Source organism: Dama dama, chromosome 14 (assembly GCF_033118175.1).
Source record: "Dama dama isolate Ldn47 chromosome 14, ASM3311817v1, whole genome shotgun sequence".
Taxonomy (NCBI): Eukaryota; Metazoa; Chordata; class Mammalia; order Artiodactyla; family Cervidae; genus Dama; species Dama dama.
The window spans coordinates 58,523,239-58,541,424 of NC_083694.1; the positions used below are offsets into that span (position 1 = coordinate 58,523,239).

The 18,186-nt window shown below is 36.3% G+C and overlaps 1 protein-coding gene across 1 annotated transcript in view; it reads left to right on the forward strand.

The window, feature by feature from the left end:
• The window catches only part of XPR1 (xenotropic and polytropic retrovirus receptor 1), a 203,042-nt gene extending 185,120 nt beyond the window's left edge, over window positions 1–17,922 (forward strand). Inside the window, exons 12-15 of the mRNA XM_061160855.1 lie at window positions 1,121–1,287; window positions 4,661–4,800; window positions 8,955–9,176; window positions 12,113–17,922. Coding sequence (XP_061016838.1) covers window positions 1,121–1,287; window positions 4,661–4,800; window positions 8,955–9,176; window positions 12,113–12,173 — 590 coding nt within the window. The 3' untranslated portion in view covers window positions 12,174–17,922. The remainder of the gene's footprint in view (window positions 1–1,120; window positions 1,288–4,660; window positions 4,801–8,954; window positions 9,177–12,112) is intronic.
• The last annotated feature ends 264 nt before the right edge of the window (window positions 17,923–18,186 follow it).

Consider the following 18,186-nt stretch of genomic DNA (forward strand, 5'->3'; position numbering starts at 1 on the left):
TGAGGACCATTTAGTAGTAATTATATACCTATGCCGTATAGACAGAAAACAGAAATAACATCATAATAACTTTCAGACTTAGCAAAGAAGAGTTTCATTGGAAAATATACAAAGCACTTAAGAGTGAAAAAGATAAAGTTGTGTATTATTCTGATTTAGTGCACTTTATAGTGTTGTCAGCTTAAAACTAACCTCATAGCTCAGTTGGTAAAGAATCCACCTGCAATGCAGGAGACACCGGTTCGATTCCTGGGTTGGGAAGATTCCCCTGGAGAAGGGATAGGTTACCCATTTCCGTATTCTTGGGCTTCCCTGGTGGCTCAGCTGGTAAAGAATCTGCCTGCAATGCAGGAGATCTGGGTTCAATCCCTGGGTTGGGAAGATCCCCTGGAAAAGGGAAAGGCTACCCACTCCAGTATTCTGGCCTGGAGAATTCCATGGAACTGTATATATTCTGTGGGGTTGTGACAAATCAGACATGACTGAGTGACTTCATCATTAAATAAAATCCAAAAGGAGCAAAAATATCATGCTTTTGCTTTGTGGTTTGAGAGAAATTTGCTTTCATATATGTTCTTAAGGATACATTCCTTATCAATCTGTTGCTTTCTAGCATTTTATCTAGAATTAAAATTACCTGTTTTCACAATAAGTATTGATAAGATCTAAGTATAGGAAGGAAATGTTCTAAAGTAAAAACAATCCAAGAATTTCTCAAAGTAAATGCAGCACATCCCTTGTTAATGGTGTTTCATACATTTTTTTTTTAATATTTGACCCAAAGCTGCCACCTGATGGCAAAAATTAAAATGACAACTTTTGTAATATTCTAAACCTCCATCACAGTTACTTGAAATATTATGTTTTCAGCATTGAGCCTCTAAATTCTAAATGCACTTTTGTATAAATCTTGTATATTAGTTGAATGTTTGATAACTATTTTGAATTTCAGATAAATCAGATTTATTACTTAACTTTTTTTAGATGTGGATCCTACTAAGGAGATTTACTTAAAATCTATTTATGGAGCTGGAGGAAGAATCTGTTTTTTAATTAGTTTTACTTAATGAAGAATTTTACTCGAATATAGTAATTTTCTGTTTCCCTTTTCTTTCTTCAGAACGAAGTCACTCAGACACCACGGTGTTCTTTTATCTATGGATCGTCTTTTGTTTCATCAGTTCCTGTTATACCCTCATCTGGGATCTGAAGATGGACTGGGGTCTTTTTGATAAGAATGCAGGAGAAAACACCTTCCTCCGGGAAGAGATTGTATATCCCCAAAAAGTATGTACAAAGAGTGCTTATATTTATTTTAAAAAAAAACAAAAAACACAAAAACAGAACACTCAGGTGTATTACAGTATATCCCCAACACCAGCCTACTTAAAGAAAATAATTACAAAAAAATGCTAATCCATTCAGTCAGTAAAAATGTGCCAGATGTTAACTAAATTCTGGGTACTGTAGGAAATAAAAACAGTAAAATTCTGGTTCTCAAGGAGGCTATAATCTATGTTCTAAATAGATAAGTAAACAGATTGCAATACAATGTAATAAAGACTAGAATAGAGGAATACATAACTATCATTTATGATTTGTTTTTTAACATGCAATTCCCTATGTCTCATGAGTCTTAGGGAGAAGCCTGGTGGGCTGCAGTCCATGGAGTTGGCTACAGTTCATGGGGTTGTGAAAGAATCAGGCACGACTTAGCAACCATACCATACCCTATGTCTTAAATGCCCTCTTTCCCCTTAGTTTACCTTGCAAATTCTTGTTCCTTCTTTTTATTTTTAATTTACCTCATTTTTTTTAGCATTCTACATCAAGGTGCTTATTTATTTTTAAATTTTATTTATTTATTTTTGATCACGCTATATAGCTTGTGGGATCTTAGTTCTCTGGCCAGAGATCAAACCCATGTCCCCTGTAGTGGAAGCTCAAAGTCTTAACCATTGGACTTCCTGGAAATCCCTTGTTCCTTCTTTTTAAAAGTCAGTTTGTTCCTTTCTCTAAGAATCCTTTCTTATTTCTCCAAGCATAATTAGCCAATCGTCCTAGTCCCATTTTACGCTATACAGACTTCCATTATGCCAGTTATCACATTGCATTTTAATTACCTGTTTAGGTATCTATATCCCTTACTATCCAGCATAGTCCCAGGCATACAGTAGACCATGTTTGTGGAATGAATGAATGAATAAATAAAATCTTGACTGAATGAACAGTGCTATGAAAGCACAAAGGAAAGAGGGGTGCCTGACTTTGCTTGGGTACATCAAGAAGGCTTTTCTTTTCATTTATTTCAGTCAGTTTTCGTAAAGTTTTGATTTTATCCAAAAATACATGGATAATTACTTGAGAATCATTTGAGTACCTTATCTAAATTATGAATGAAAGGATGAGAAGGACTGTATTAAAAAGTCAAAAGACCAAAAGTATCTTTACTCAGATATTGAAAGAAATTAAACAATGAATTGGGAATCCGTATAAGTGAATTTTAACCCCAGCTCTCTCACTAATGAGCTGTATAACTGTAGACAACCAGACTGCAGTGTATTCTCTAAGGTAGGGTGTTATACTAGATTATCTCTTGATCCTTTCCCAATCCTAAAATTCTGTGATGCAGAGGGGAGTATAAATTGGGTCACTAATATTTTATACTATGTCAAAATGTCACCAATACTTCAGAATTGCACTTTGAAAAGTATGTGACTGTGTAATATGTAATTGCTGCTTAGGGAAGGCTGTTTTCAAGTGTGAGGACTGAAAATAAATGATAGACTGAATATGATAAATGATATGTTAGGGTAACTTCATATAAACAAATGAAGGCCGAAAAGGAGATGTTCATTGACAGTGATTTTTAAGTCTCATTTGAAAAGAAAATTTTAAAAAGTAATATTAAGCACAAGTCAGACAGCAGACATGTGTTCAAGAAAAGATGGCCTTTTGTTCACCAAATGCATGTGCCTTTGCTCCTTGTACTGTTCTTGCCTTACTGAGAGATATAATACATTTCTATCTTCTTATGATGGTTGCTTTGATGAGCTATTTATATATTTACATAAATGTTAATCTGTTCATCCTTTAAGTACTAACTTTTTTATTTCTACATAATAAAATTAGTTAATAGAATCTTCCAGTTTCTTTGTTATTATGTATTTTTATGACCCATTTTAGGGTCATAATATGCTTTTGTACATTAGGCTTTACAAATATATAAGAAAAACGTCCTAGAGGATCACCATACCCCTCTCAGCTTTAAAGGAGCAAATACTGGAGTTAAATTTATTGTGTTACAAAAGGGAAGAAGCTATTTGTGAAGTTCAGTGGGTCTTCATTTAAAAATTAAGAACACAGCTATATGAACCTTAAAATAAGTTCCTTGGCATTAACAGTGCATTCTGTTGAGCACCATACCCAGGTCCAGGAAGCATTTATGTTATCTCCATATTAAAACTTAACTTTTCTGTATCTCCTGACCTCAAGTTAAGTGTATTCCTCCCAAAAGACTTTTAATTTTTGGTAACATCAGCTCCCACATCAGTCAGCTGTGGATCTGCTTGATTGGCTTTTAAAGACATATGAAATTGTAGCTTTTCATCGAGACATCTAATAATGATTTCACTGCATGTGGATTTATCCAAAAATTACATTATCGCTGTATTGAATGGCTGGGGGAAGGAACAAAGAGATATGTTAATGTGTTAAAAAATCTTCATAAAATTAATCATAGTAAGCAGTGAATAATGTCTAAAATTGATTAATCAAGATATAGCAATATACACACATTATTTAGAAATGTGGAAGATAAATGTTCAAAATTTGAAGATGTTTGTCTCTAGAGAATAGGACAGGAAGAGGACTGTTGTTTGTTTTGTTTAATAGCCTTCTACCATGACTGACTGATATTCCTTTGCTGACATTCTTTTAATAAAATAAAATGCTATGACTTAATACTTAGCAGTTCTAGTTCCCATAAGATGTTGTGACCTTTAAATACATATTTTTAAAGAGCTGGATATCTTGAAATGAATAGAAAATCCATGAATTATAGTTCCAGTCAGTTGGCAGTTTGTGTCCTTAAGACTTTTGTGTGGCTAAAACTGAAAGAATTAGTTGAGTGCTTGTCTTCCCCATGTGGAAACGGAACATTCCTTAAATTTAATTGTCTGTGAAAGCTAAGCTTTGTGTTATTTTCTGACATCAAAAAAGAAGGAAAAACTTTTTTCAAATGAAGGGTAAGGCAATTTGAAAGTAAAAGCGCAAATAACAGTTAATAAATCTCATGTTTTCTAATTTGAACTATTGAGCTATTAGTGTATCACCTACATTTTAGAATGTCTTCCCAGTCAGCTCGAGGATCTCATCTGGTTTGTATTTCTGGGGTCTGGAAGAGAGCCTAGTACACAGTATGGGAATGAAGTATTAATATATTTGTTAAAGGATCACTGAAATTCAGTAAAACTTCATTTTGAATATTGTCCTATCTATGAAAAAAACTAAATTGGTGAAGTCTTTTAAAATATAGAACTCTTTACTTACTTTACTCACTCTTGTCAGTATGATATATGACTCTTGTTTACTGTACTAGGTGTGCTTATTTCTAAGAAACATGATGGTCCGTTTACTCAATTTGCTTATTATCCCTCAGGCCTACTATTACAGTGCCATCATAGAGGACGTGATCCTGCGCTTTGCTTGGACTATCCAGATCTCAATTACCTCCATGACTTTGTTGCCTCATTCTGGGGACATCATTGCTACTGTCTTTGCTCCCCTTGAGGTTTTCCGGTAAGCAGACTACTATAAAGTTTATCAGAGATTTTTTTTTTTACCTAAAATGTTACTCAATACTTACAAATTATATTTCATTAAAAACTTATACCTGAAAAGCTTAAAATTTCCAGCTTTTCTCAGACTTCTCATCTGCCTCAGTGTTGGAAAATTCTGACTGTAGGACTAAGACATTAATTCTTACAAAGTTATGCTGATGATAACTTTTTTAGAAGCTTTTTTTTTAGAATTGGACTCCCATTTGAATATCTAAATGACTAATGAACATATGGAAATATTCTTTACATGATTAGTCGTCAGAGAAATGCAAGTTAAACCTACTTTTGAGATACAGCTACTCACCTATAAATGCTAAAATGAAAACTAGACACACCAAGTAATGATAAGACTATAGAACAATTGGAATTTACAAACACTGCAAGTAGGAGGAAACTAACTAGTACAATAGCCACTTTGGAAAACTCTTTGTCAGTATCCACCAAAGCTGTGCATGAACTCCTTAGTATATAGCAAACAGAAATGCTTACCTAAGGGCACCAAGATCCACATACAAGAATGTTCACAATAATATTATTTGCAGCAGACCAAAGTGGAGATTACCCAAGAGCCTAGTAATAGTAGAGCAGATAGATAAATTGTGATATTTATGCACATGCAAATCTATTCAGTAATGAGAACAAAAGACTAAATACAAAAACATGCATGAATCTCACAAAGCAAAGTATTGAGCCAAAGAAGTTAGCCACAAAAGAGTATGTCCCTGTATGAGTCCAAATTTATGAAGTTCAAAAGCAGGCTAAATTTATCTATGGTATTAGAAGTCAAAATAATATTTGCCCTTGTGGGACAGTGAGTGGAAGTGGCACCAGGATAACCTCCTTGAGTGGGGAGTAAGGTGCAGTAATGTTCTGTTTCTTGAAATGTGTGCTAATTACACAATGGGTTCAATTTGTTAATATTCATTATGCTGTGCCCATCATACTTGTTCACTTCTCTGAATGTATGTTACACTTAATAAGTTTTTAAATTAAAAAAAAAATCATTGAGCTCCATTAGAAGGGTTGTGAGTAGAAACAGGGAGGTAAAAAGTCTTAGAACAGAAATTAGAATTAAAATCTTTTGAGGATCACACTTCGCAATTTAGCAACCTGGGTTATTTAGCCCACCTTCTCAGTGGAAATAATAAAAGTGTCAGATAAATGTTTTTTTAATATTCCTAAAAACATCAGTGATCTGACATGATAGCCCAAACTCTTAAGTGAAGGCAGGTACCCCATGATAAGCAGAACACTAAAGCTGATTTTGCACTAAAGAAATGTGCCAAACCAAAAGACTTTGAGATTCATCTGTGATAGCCAATTCAAATTTGTATGCACCTAATACATAGTTTGAAAATAGTAAAATGAAAGTTGACATTGCTAGAAAGTAAAAGTAGATAAATTTATAATTTTAGAGGAAAATGTTAGCATACTTTTCTCAGTATAAACCAGTAATCAGGGCTTCCCTGGTGCCTCAGTTGGTACAGACTCCACCTGCCAATGCAGGAGACATGAGTTTGATCCCTGATCCAGGAAGATCCCATATGCCATGAAGCAACTAAATCTGTGCACTACAACTGTTGAGCCTGTGCTCTAGAGTCTGCAAACCACAACTGCTGAGCCCACGTGCCACAGTTACTGAAGCCTCTGAACCTTAGAGCCCATGCTCTGCAACAGGAAAAGCCACAGCAACAGGAAGCCTGCACACCGCAACTAGAGAGTAGCCCCTGCTGGCCACAGCTAGAGAAAAGCCCACACAGAAATGAAGACCCAGCACAGACAAAAATAAATAAATAAAATTTTAAGAAAACAATCAGTTAGCCAACTTGACTTAATTGACATATGTAGAGCATTGTGTACAACCCAGCTACTAAATACAAATGTTTTTAAATACACATGGGACATTTACCAAAATTAACCATGTGTTGGGCTGTATAAAGGAAGTCTTAACAAATGTTGGAAGAGTAAAATCACAAAAAGATACCTGAAAATTCACAAACATTTAGAAATTTAGCAGCATATATATAAATAATCCATGGGTTGAAGTTGAAATTGCAATGGAAATTTTAAAGTAATTCTGAATAGAAATGTCATTGAAATTCTCATCACCACCACCTCCCCCCATTCACTTCTTTATCTTTCATGTATGCTGCTTTAATTTTTTTTCTAGTAAAAAAAAAAAAAGAGGTAGCTCAATTACTTTTTTATTCTTGATTTTTTCTTTTTAAAAAATTATTTGGTTAAAAGCATCAGATGTTATATCACCCATTTAAAGCAGAAGCAAAAAAGATCCTTTGAATCTTTTTTCTTCCTGCAACTACTGCCCATTTTTGTGCTCTCTTTTACAGCAAAACTCTTCAAGAGATAACTTTACTTGCTATCTCTGCTCTCTGACTCCTTCCCCATTCTCCCTTTAATTCATCTCGTCCTCTTCCTCAGTACTCAAACTAAATGGCTTTTGTTAATAATTAATAACAGCAGCAAACACTAATGTGTTGTCTTCTATGTACCTGGCACTGTTCCAAGCACTTTACATGTACTAACTTAGTGAATCCTTACAACAATCTTGTCAGATAAGTACTGCTACTGTCTCATTTACTGATGAAGCATAAGTTAAGTAAATCATCCAAGGCTGTTACACCTAGTAAGTAGCAGATCCCTGATCTGAATCTAGACAGTCTCCCAGAATCTGTGCTCTTAGATCATATTGCCTCTTTATCCTCTACCTAAATCCAGTGGTGGTTCTTCTATCTGACTTTACCTCTCAGCAAAGCTCTTCATTTGATTTCTCAGGAACTACTCTCTTCTGTCTCACGGTCTGTTCCATCTTGATTTGTTTACTGGTTCTTTTTCCTCTTCCCAAATTGTAAATGTTGCATGCTGTAGGGTTTGATCCTCTTTTACTCCTCTCCTCCACTTATTCCTAAGCCCGTGACTTGAAATTCTGTTCTTATGCTGTCTGTAGTCCTAGTCTCTCCCTTGAACTGCAAACTCATATCCATCTAGCTACTGAATTTTCCTCTTGGGTATCTAATGGCAATAGAAACAACTCAGATCTCTAGTAAATGGTGTCACCATTCACTGAAAACAGAAACCTGAGACCACCCACATCCCATGTCCAGTAAGCCTCATCTTCATAAATAAATCCTGTCTGTCTGCTTCTCATCACCTCTGTTATCCCCACCTGTATCTAAGTCTCAGTCATCTCTTTCCTGGACTACTACAACATCTTCGAATTGATCTCCCTTCAGCTGTCTTTGATCTCTTCACAGTGCAGCAGATAGATTGATCTTAAATCACATTATTCTCCAGCTCAGAACTCCTTGTTTTCTGTCACACTGTAAGTCTAAACTCTGTACTGTGGCTTTTAAGGCTGTCTGTGGATCAGGCCCTTTTCTTCCTCTCCATCTTTGTCTCCTGCCATTTTAACCTTCTTGTTCCATTCCAGCCCCACTGACATTGCTGTTGTTTTAACACACCAAAGTCCTCTCCAGTGTGGGACCTTTTGTATTTGCTGTTTTCTCTATCCCTTTTGTACTTGCTGTTTCTTCTGCCCCTTTTGTACTTGCTGTTTCCTCTGCCTCTGACTCTTTTCTTTAGAATTTTACCTGACTTGCTTCCTTACATCATTCAGATTTCTGCTAGATGTCATCTCTTCAAAGAAGCATGTTCTGTACCCCTGCCCTGCTTTATTTTCTTCAGAGCACATACTGTTAACTAATTGTTTATTTGTTTAATACCTGTCTCTGTTATTAGGAATTACACTTATACAGGCATAGGCTTTGTCTCTGTCATACTGTGGCTTTTCCTGTCATACTGTAGGTATTCAATAAATATTTGTTCAATAAAGTGAAAGAATGCGTACTCTGAACCCGTGTTCTGTGAGTCCCTTTCCTTTGCCTATTCTGTTTTTGTCCCCTGCCCCCCAACACACACACCACCTTTTTCTATTTTAATATTCTAGTCCTTAATTCCTTTGTGTGTGTGTGTGTGTGTGTGTGTGTGTGTATTTCCATGAGTAGAAAGTTGATGTACTTGGAGGTCTACAGGTGATAGTAGTAGTATATTCAAATTTTATAAGTAATTCACCTACTCCTACCCCATTTTGCTAAGGCGATTTGTGTGGAACTTCTTCCGCCTGGAGAATGAACATCTGAATAACTGTGGTGAATTCCGTGCTGTGCGGGACATCTCTGTGGCCCCTCTGAATGCTGATGATCAGACGCTGCTAGAGCAGATGATGGACCAGGAAGATGGGGTTCGGAACCGCCAGAAGAACCGGCCGTGGAAGTACAGTCAGAGCATATCCCTGCGCCGGCCTCGCCTCGCCTCTCAGTACGTACGGCTGCCACTTCTGTGAGATGCGTTCCCTTCAGGTTTTAGTACTGGGTAGCATTTAAGTTTGGAGAAGGAAATAACAACCCACTCCAGTATTCTTGCCTTGAGAAATCCGACGGACAGAGGAGCCTGGCAAGCTACAGTCCGTGGGGTTGCAAAAGAGTCTGGACGTGACTTAGCGACTAAACAACAACATTTAAGTTAAGAAGCAGTCATGTTGCACCTGATGAAATTGCTGGTGTTCAACCATTTTTCACAACCTATGTATAGAATGTCTTAATGGACAGACACATAGTGTAAAATATCATTAGTATGTTAATTAATGCATTAATTAATACCTACTGATTTGGCTTAAAAGCACACTAGGGAAAACTTGTTGGAGAATAATTTATTTGACTCTTAAGTTTATCTTGTATAAAAATCATTTTCAAGTTACAAATTTTAGGAACCCTGGTTCTGCCACTTGACGTCTGTGTCATCTTGGCCAAATCACTTAATTTCTCTATATTATTGCTCATCTGGAAATTGGGATTAGTTATGGTCCCTGTTCAGAGGGTGGCTAGGTAGATTATTTGTTATGACTTGGAATTTACACCAGTTTCCTCACAGAAAGAGCACAATAAGTATAAGCTATTATTTTTTTACTTTCTTAGTAAATACCTACAGCAATATTTTTATCGGTCATTGACTTTGTATATTCCTAAAAGTTGCTTGGAGGATAGCTGTACCCTCTAAGTATAGGGTATATGTGGTCGCATTTGAAATTTAGAGACAGTAGATATCACAAAGGATTGGAATGAAAGAGGAGACAGGGCAGTTTTCTGAAGGATAAGGGAGTGTTTGGATAGGCTAGAGGCACAGTAAAGACATGAAGGTGGAAATGAGGGATGGAAAGAAAAGCCATGTGACTAGAGCTCGTAACAAATAGTAACAAAATTTAGCTGAATGAAGTATGATTGTAGAAGACTGAAAGCTTTATCTTGTAGGCAGGAAGAAGTCACAGAGAATTTTTTCATAGAATGTTATGAAAGTAATATGTTCATAACTTTCAGTGGCACTGTGCAACATATATTGGGAAAGGGAAAACTGAAGGCTGGATCAATTAAAAGACCATTGCATTATTCTTAAGTATGGAACATTAAAGACTTGGATTAGGGTGCTTAGAGTAGGACAAAAAAGAAAACAAGGAAACATTTTAAAGGAAGTTAAAAAAAAAATTAGAGATGGTAATAACCCACAGGGAGCAGAGGAGAAATTATCTGAGCGTTCAGATAGAATTTGTAAGTTCTCTAAAGAAGAGAAGGTAGAGAAAAGCAGAGCAAGGAAGTGTCTTAGGGAACAAGCACAAGCAAGAGAAGAAAAAGAACAAACAAAAGGGGTAGGAAAGGAATGGTCAGGGAGGTCAGTAGGAAGAACGTCAGAACAAAGCATGATACCATTACATACAGCAGGAAGCAGAGTTTGAAGAAGCAAGAGGAAGGGATGTGGAGACTGGTAGAGGTAGTAAGGGAAGGTCCACAAAGGGCTGGAAGACAGTGCAATAGATGGTTGTCCCATTGAGCTCCTAAATTTGAAAGTCAAGTCCTCGCTAGTTACCAGCAGAGGGCAATCCAGACATACACTCTTTCTGCTTCAAAAACAAGGAAGCAGTAGATCTTTATGTTCAGTTTCAGATGTTCAGTGGAAAAACACCAGCATACTAGATTGCCTCCAGAGGAAGATATTTAGAACAATGGAGCAGGTTATGTGCAAAGGAGACAGTAGCAAATCTAAAATAAGATCTGAGACTGAATGCTAACTTTGAGACTCATGCAGCCATTTAACACATCCTTAACATTTGGAATGTCCATTTCTACCTCTGTCAAGTAATATTAATACCTACTTTACCTCCTAGAGCTCATGAGTTGCAGAATATTTTGACTTTATCTAATACTCCATTTTTCATCCTGTACAAGAATCTCTTTTATGGAATCCTGAATGGTTGATTATCTTATTCTGAGTAACAGTCATCAGTGATAGCAAAGTTTATAACTATACAAGGCACCTGATTTTATTGTTGGATATTTACTGTGGTAGATAGCTTATGTTGAAATATGCTTCAGTATAACTTCAACCAGTTGATCCTTGTTGGGCTTTCTAACATGATTTAGTATTCTCTCTTCTGTGTGCTGTGCGTAGTCACTCAGTCGTGTCCGACTGTTTGTGACCCCATAGACTGTAGCCCACCAGGCTCCTCTGTCCATGGGGATTCTCCAAGCAAGAATACTGGAGAGAGTTGCCATGCCCTCCTCCAGGGGATCTTCCCAAGCCAGGGATTGAACCCAGGTCTCCCGCACTGCAGGTGGATTCTTTACCGTCTGAGCCACCAGGGAAGCCCCTCTTCTGTGTATACTTGATCAACTGTCATGTCTCTCCTTTAGTCTTAATCTACTGGCCAACCCTCCTGGTTTTTCATGTGTTCCTCAAATGATTTTTCTGTCACCCTCATTGTAATTCTTTGTATTTGTTTAATGCTTTACTGATGCTTTTTATATCCATTCTCTCGCTTGATATTCATACTTGTCTCCATGAAGTGAGAGCAGTATTATGTCAAAAGGTGTCATTATTCCTGCTTTACAGAGATGAAAATTGGCATCTCGGAGAGCTTAAAAAAATACATCATAAAATCTAAACCCCTCCATTGCACATTACACATGACCTGCCATTGTTGTTTCCTTCCTCTGGTTGCAATATAGTTTCTTAGTGTTTTTACAGTAATATCTGAAATTTAATACAAAGCTCTAGGAGTAGTCTATCTGGTGTAGTATATAGTGTCCATGACTGGTTATGATGTATTTTTAATGGTAGTAAGATTGAAAATGTACCTAATACTTTAGATGTGTTTGTATTTTAGTAATGGACTAAGTATTTTTTTTTCCTCTCATTACCACTAGATCCAAGGCTCGTGACACTAAGGTATTGATAGAAGACACAGATGATGAAGCTAACACTTGAATCCTCTGAAGTCTAGATTAACATCCTTGGTTTTCCTACTCTACAATTCTTTCCTCGACCAATGCAACCTCTAGTACCTTTCCAGCCGAAAACAGGAGAAGACATATAACACATTTTCCGAGCTCTTCCAGATCGGATCCTATGGACTCCAAACAAGCTCACTGTGTTTCTTTTCTTTTCTTCTTGTTTAATTTTCATTTTCTATTTTTAAAACAAATATTTACTTCATCTTGCCAATCAGAGGACATTTTAAGGAACAAAAATATAGTATCTTCTGGATTGTTTACAATCACAAGGATACAGATACCTATCAGGATGAAGAACAGGCATTGCAAAGGACCCTCTGATGGGACGGTACCGAGATACCTCGGCTTCCGCTTGGCCCGGTTTTGACTGGTTGAAACCGGACATTGATTTTTAAATTTTTTGTCAGTTTATGTGGAGAATCTTTTCCTTTCCTTCATACCCAGCGCAAAAGCACTGGCCGCACTTGCAGGGAAAGTGCAACTTAGAGCAGTACCTTCATTCACGAAGCTACTTTTTAATTTGATGTAACTTTTCTTATTTTGGGGAGGGTTGCTGGGTGGGTGGGAAAGATGATGTATTTGTTACATATGGTTTTCTCATTATTTATGAAACTTAACCATAAAAGAATGATATAACTCCTGTACAATGAAGGTGATAACAGTGAAGACAGGGGAAACTAATGTTGGACAGCATTTGAGGGTTTAGTCCACAATACCTCTTTCATGAGACGACTTGTACCTGTTTGACTTTTCCTTCCTTTCTTTTTAATTTTAAGCCAAAGTTTTATTACTGATGTTTTAAGTTGCTGCTGCTTCTGAATCCTGAGCGTGTCTCCTGCAACAAAGCCTTCACACACGTCCACACGACCAGTTGAAATTTATTGAAGAGGTCTGATACATTTTTATAAGGAACAGATGTGGAATACATTTGCCCATATTCCAACCGTAACTGAAGTTACGCCTTATTAAGCTTCAACATGTAGGGTAATTGAAGTACAGTCTTTACCAACTTGGGATTAGAAGGCACAGTTATTTCATAGACTCTCTACACCCTCATTGGATAGTTTTTCTTCTGGGCCCACTTACTTTAGCCAGGAGTTGATCAAATTAAAAGTCTGTCTTGGGGAAACCGTGCTTTTGAGAGCATAGAACAAGTTATCTTTCCTCTCTCACTTGACAGCGATGAAACAGAGATTGGCAGCCGCTTCTCCCAGCAGTTTTAAAGGATGAACATTAGATTTCACGCCCTCCTGTGACGGAAAAACTGCTTTTACAATTTGGGGGGCCTAAGCTTGGTTATACACAAAAAGCATATTTCTTAGAAATTTCAGACTATAATGGTCTGTACACAATGCTCATTTTCACTTTTGTCTAATTTCTTTCCTAAGTCATCAGATAAGCCCAAAAACCCTAAAGGATTTTTCTCCCTTGAATGTGATTGGCATTAAATTTAGCATTATCATTTACTTAGTATTAAAAGCATATAATTACTGCCCTTTGGTATACCCTTTTGTTATTAGCTCTTATGCCATGCATCACAAGTCTTCACTCATCCCTGTCATGATTCCAGGAGATTAATTAAAATTCCTGTTACTACCAAAATTTTACCAATTAACTAACATTTTCTTTTTAAAGGAATTTTTTCATCTTTATTCTGTCAAGCTTCCAAAATTTGGTCCCCCTCTGAATTGAGACTTTTTTTTTTCTGAAAAATCACAAATCTCTGTGGTCTTTACTGCTTTGTTTGTCTTGCCAAGCATATTCCTTGGCCCACAACTGATGAAGAGAAATTTAATTTTTTTTTTTAAGTTTAAATAAAATGGATCATTTCTAATAATCAGTGGTAACAATTTAGTGACCCTTAATAGATTAAAGGTTGCATTATTTATACTTGGAATTTTTTTTCCTAACTATTCTGGGTTTGTACATTAAAACTGTGAGGGAAATATCACTGGTCTGTCCAGAAGGAGCAGTAATTATTACTGAGTTATATAGAAAAGTCCAGTGGACCAGTCATTTCTTGTACAAATAAAATTGGTGGTACTAATGTGTATCCAGAGCAATTTGACTTGTCAGCTTCATTCTCTGTTAGTAAACCTATATAATGACACACGTAAAATCTTACAGTTGACTTCTGGTATTTTAATTCCCCAGTGTTTTTACTTTAGTGTATCCTATGGCCAGTTTGGTCTTTTTTCAACTATAATGATTCTCAACCCTGATCAGTATTATTTTTTCATAGATAATGCATTGTTTGAATATATTCTTTTTCTGCTGTTGGTCCTATCAGAATAGTTTGTTCGGGAATGATAAGGCTTAGGTAACATTCAGCTTACTTTGACAGATGCTTAAACATGTTTTTAAATACAACAGCTTTATGTTCCTCCTGAAGCTGTAAAGAGAAAAGAAGGCTTTTCCTCATCAAGAGGAAACAGTTTGAAAGATAGAATTTATAATTTTTTCCTCCAGAAAAGGCAATGTGCATTTTTGTCACCTAACTTTTGTATGCTGTAGTTGTGAATGCTGTGTCCTACCTAAAACTTTACTGAAGCGTTTTGTACACTGAAACTCTCAGTAGAACTCCTAGGAAATGAACATCACAGAGTTATTTTAAAGGAGCAGCAATCTAACCAAAGGAAAAACTTCACCTGATTTTAGGTTTAGGAAGTCTAGTTTTATTTTATTTGAGAATCACTCAATTGATGGTATCAGTTAAAATACCCCCAAATGAATGAAAAAGAAGTATTTTTAAAAGAGGATAAAATTTCTTTTTCATTTTGTGATAATATGGAAAGCATTGATGTGTGTAGAGAAAGTAAAAGCCAAAAGTAGCTTATTTTCTATGCACAGATATGCTCCTCTAATTAAGGCTGCCTACACCATTAAAATGGAGTAATTGAGGACTTCATACCATACAGAGAGACAGTAAAATGATCACACATTGTCATCATTAATTAGGTTATAATAGTTATTTTTAAGATTGGAAAGAGGTTGGAAACATGTGCAACTTTCTTTTTCCGCATCAGCCCTTTTTCTCCTTAGAAAAGCTGCTTCATTTCAGATACAGAAGCAGTGTTGTGGGAGGAGAATGCCAGTTACCCCAGCAGTAGCATGTGTGAACCCTTAGAGAAGGAAAATGGAGCCCAGCCCCTCGGATTTGTGACATCCCAGTATCCCAACATGTAGTTTGAAGATTTTAACTGAGATTTCATTAGAAGTAACTTGTTGGTATATGGTATCCTTCTACCATGGTTGACCAAAGTATATTCATGATAACTAGAGAAAGCAGTTCATGCTTTCTTAATTAAGGCAAGTTAAGAATAAGAGAAAATAGCCTATTATTGAGTGTACAGGCATTGATTAACAGACATTTAGTTGAAGAGAAATAAGGTAATTGTGGAGGTAGCAGAGAAGAGCAAGAGGAAGCTGGAGCTTGGCAGCAGAACCGGGCAGTGAGGAAAGTGGATGAGCTTGATCACATGGAGGTGATGCTGCCCTTTGCAGTCTTTGCTTTGGGTGGTTATACTGCTGGTAGCCACCTGCCTGTTTGGCTACCCTCTTTCTCCACTACTTTCCTTTACTCGGGAAATAGTTCTTTATGCCCAAATGCAATTTTCTTAGCAATGACTAGAAAAAATTTTTAAGGAAAGTAATTTAGAAAATAACTATCCATGGTGTTATTTTATTCAAATATTTAGGATTCTCTGATGTGATTGCACTTTATTTGGTAAATGAATTTCAGATTATTTTCTGTAATAGTTTGCATGAAATTTTTTAACTCTTAAGAAACAAGAGCTGTACAGCATATTGAAATTTTAAAAATTAAAGTGGCTTCTCAGATTGAAAAAAGTTACATTGAATCTAAGGCTTTCTCAACTACAAAATCACCGAACTTTTAACACATCTAATTTTTAAAGCCAGTAATAGATATGATCTATGTCACTGAGTTAAGACAATAAAAGTTCTAGTAGAGCTTCAGGAAAAGTTAAGAGAAGTAAATCAAAATTTTGAGCTTAATTCATTCCTTTTTATGATGCATCTGGCTTATTTCTTGCTTTTGATGTTTAGCTGAAGCAAGGAAAGGTTAAAGAGATTTTACAAATTGCTTAAACACATAAATTTCTGCATTTCAGGTGTCAGTCTTGATAGCAAATCTTAAAAGCTAACTTTCTGCGTTATATTTTCAGTCTATACAATGTCAGCACAGTGGTAATGTGGGCTAGAGTTTATCATATTAGATTGTAAGAAATTTGTGCTGATTAACACTACAAACCAGTAATTTACCCAGCGTTAATCCACACCACTCACCAAATATGAAGATGTCAAAGAAGTTCGGAGCTTAATTTAAATGATATGAGAAATTTGCCTGGGAATTGAGAGGAGCCTGCTGATGCGAATGGTTCATCATGCCTTTCTAATATGAATTGGCAAAACTGTGATATTGAGTTGCCCCTTAAAAACAACCTTCCAAAATGTATTTGCTTGCTTACTATGGAGTATGGTGGTTATCACATTGGCCTAACCCTTTCAACACACTTAACTACAGAAGAGGAAGTCAGAGGGACAAGATGAGTTTCCCTGAAGAGAAACAAATTATACTGCTTTTCATCTAAAGGATGTTTCCTTATAGCAGACCTTTAGCTTATTTTATTATTAAAGCTACCTTCAGTTTTTTTGTTTGTTTTGTTTTATGCCATCAACCTAAGGAGGACAATCAAATAACCAACTGTTTGCCTTGGATCCAGTGTGTCTGCTAATTACACCATCTCATCTTATATACCATCAGACCAGTTACTTGAGTAAACGTCCACCATATTACCTTAGTTCTTCCTATGCCCTTTCCTCTGAACCACCAGAAAACAGAGGGAAGACTTAACTATCAGAAAGATGTGAACTTCTAAGAAAGAGAAAGGATTTCATCTCACTCTCCTTTTATCATTATCTCTGAAGTCCCTCCCTACAATTCCCTGATGGTCCATGCTGCAACACCAGCATGGTGGAAATAGGAGAAAGATTGTGGGGAATCCCGAAAGAGTAGCTGATTGTGGCATTGTTATTCTTTTGAACTATGCAGTTGTGAGCCACTCACACTTGCAGAAAGAGCAGAACTCTTAAGCTTTATCACATTGTGAAGATTAATATCTTACCGTTTTCCAGATTAGCACAGAAGCTTGTATCAGTGAAGAGTATTTAGGAGGGCAATAGGGTGTAAAATGTACCTGTCTTTTTGAACCTTCTCCCTCTTACTCATGTTTCCTTCACCCCACCCCACCCCGCCACATTGTGTTGGTCAGGTGATACTATTCTATGAAACTGAGCTATAGTTGTCAAAAGTAACCATGGAATGTGATTAGTCCTCTGTGGGTGCTTCTTTCCCTCCTTTCTCTCCCTTGATTTCTTTCTTACTCCCTCCACTCTGGTAAATGGAAAAGGTGATGTCAAAGAATTGATGCTTGCTTGGACTCATGTTGTATCTGTGACTATGCTATTAACTGTCTCCTTTTTCCTTCTTACATGGGTAGAATTCTTATGAAGTGTGGCGTTCCCTTCTTGAAAGTAGGTTTAATGCACAATGTGGTACTGTTTTATAGTTTCTAGATGGTTGTATAAAGCAAAAAGTTAATGTGGTTACGTGTTTTTAAAAGAAAATAAGTGATTGGTTAAAAAAAAACTGTTCTTTTTTCATTATTACAAGCTTTCTCTGTTTTCCAACAGTTTACTGACTCCTTTGTCACTGGTGAATGGTTTGTGTGACTATGTGTGTTTTCTGTCTGGGTTTCTTGGATCCTGAACATGATTCCTCTTAGGACTACTAACTTGTTAAGGGTTTAGGGCAAACAGACTTCACAGGTGAACATTTTTTAACTCTTACTAAATTGAAAAATAATCTAAAATAGCATTTTTTTTCTTTAGGTAATATATGAAGTGTGACCCTAAAGCAATGGGATTGATGCAGCCGATCTTTTTTTTAATTACATGCTGGACAG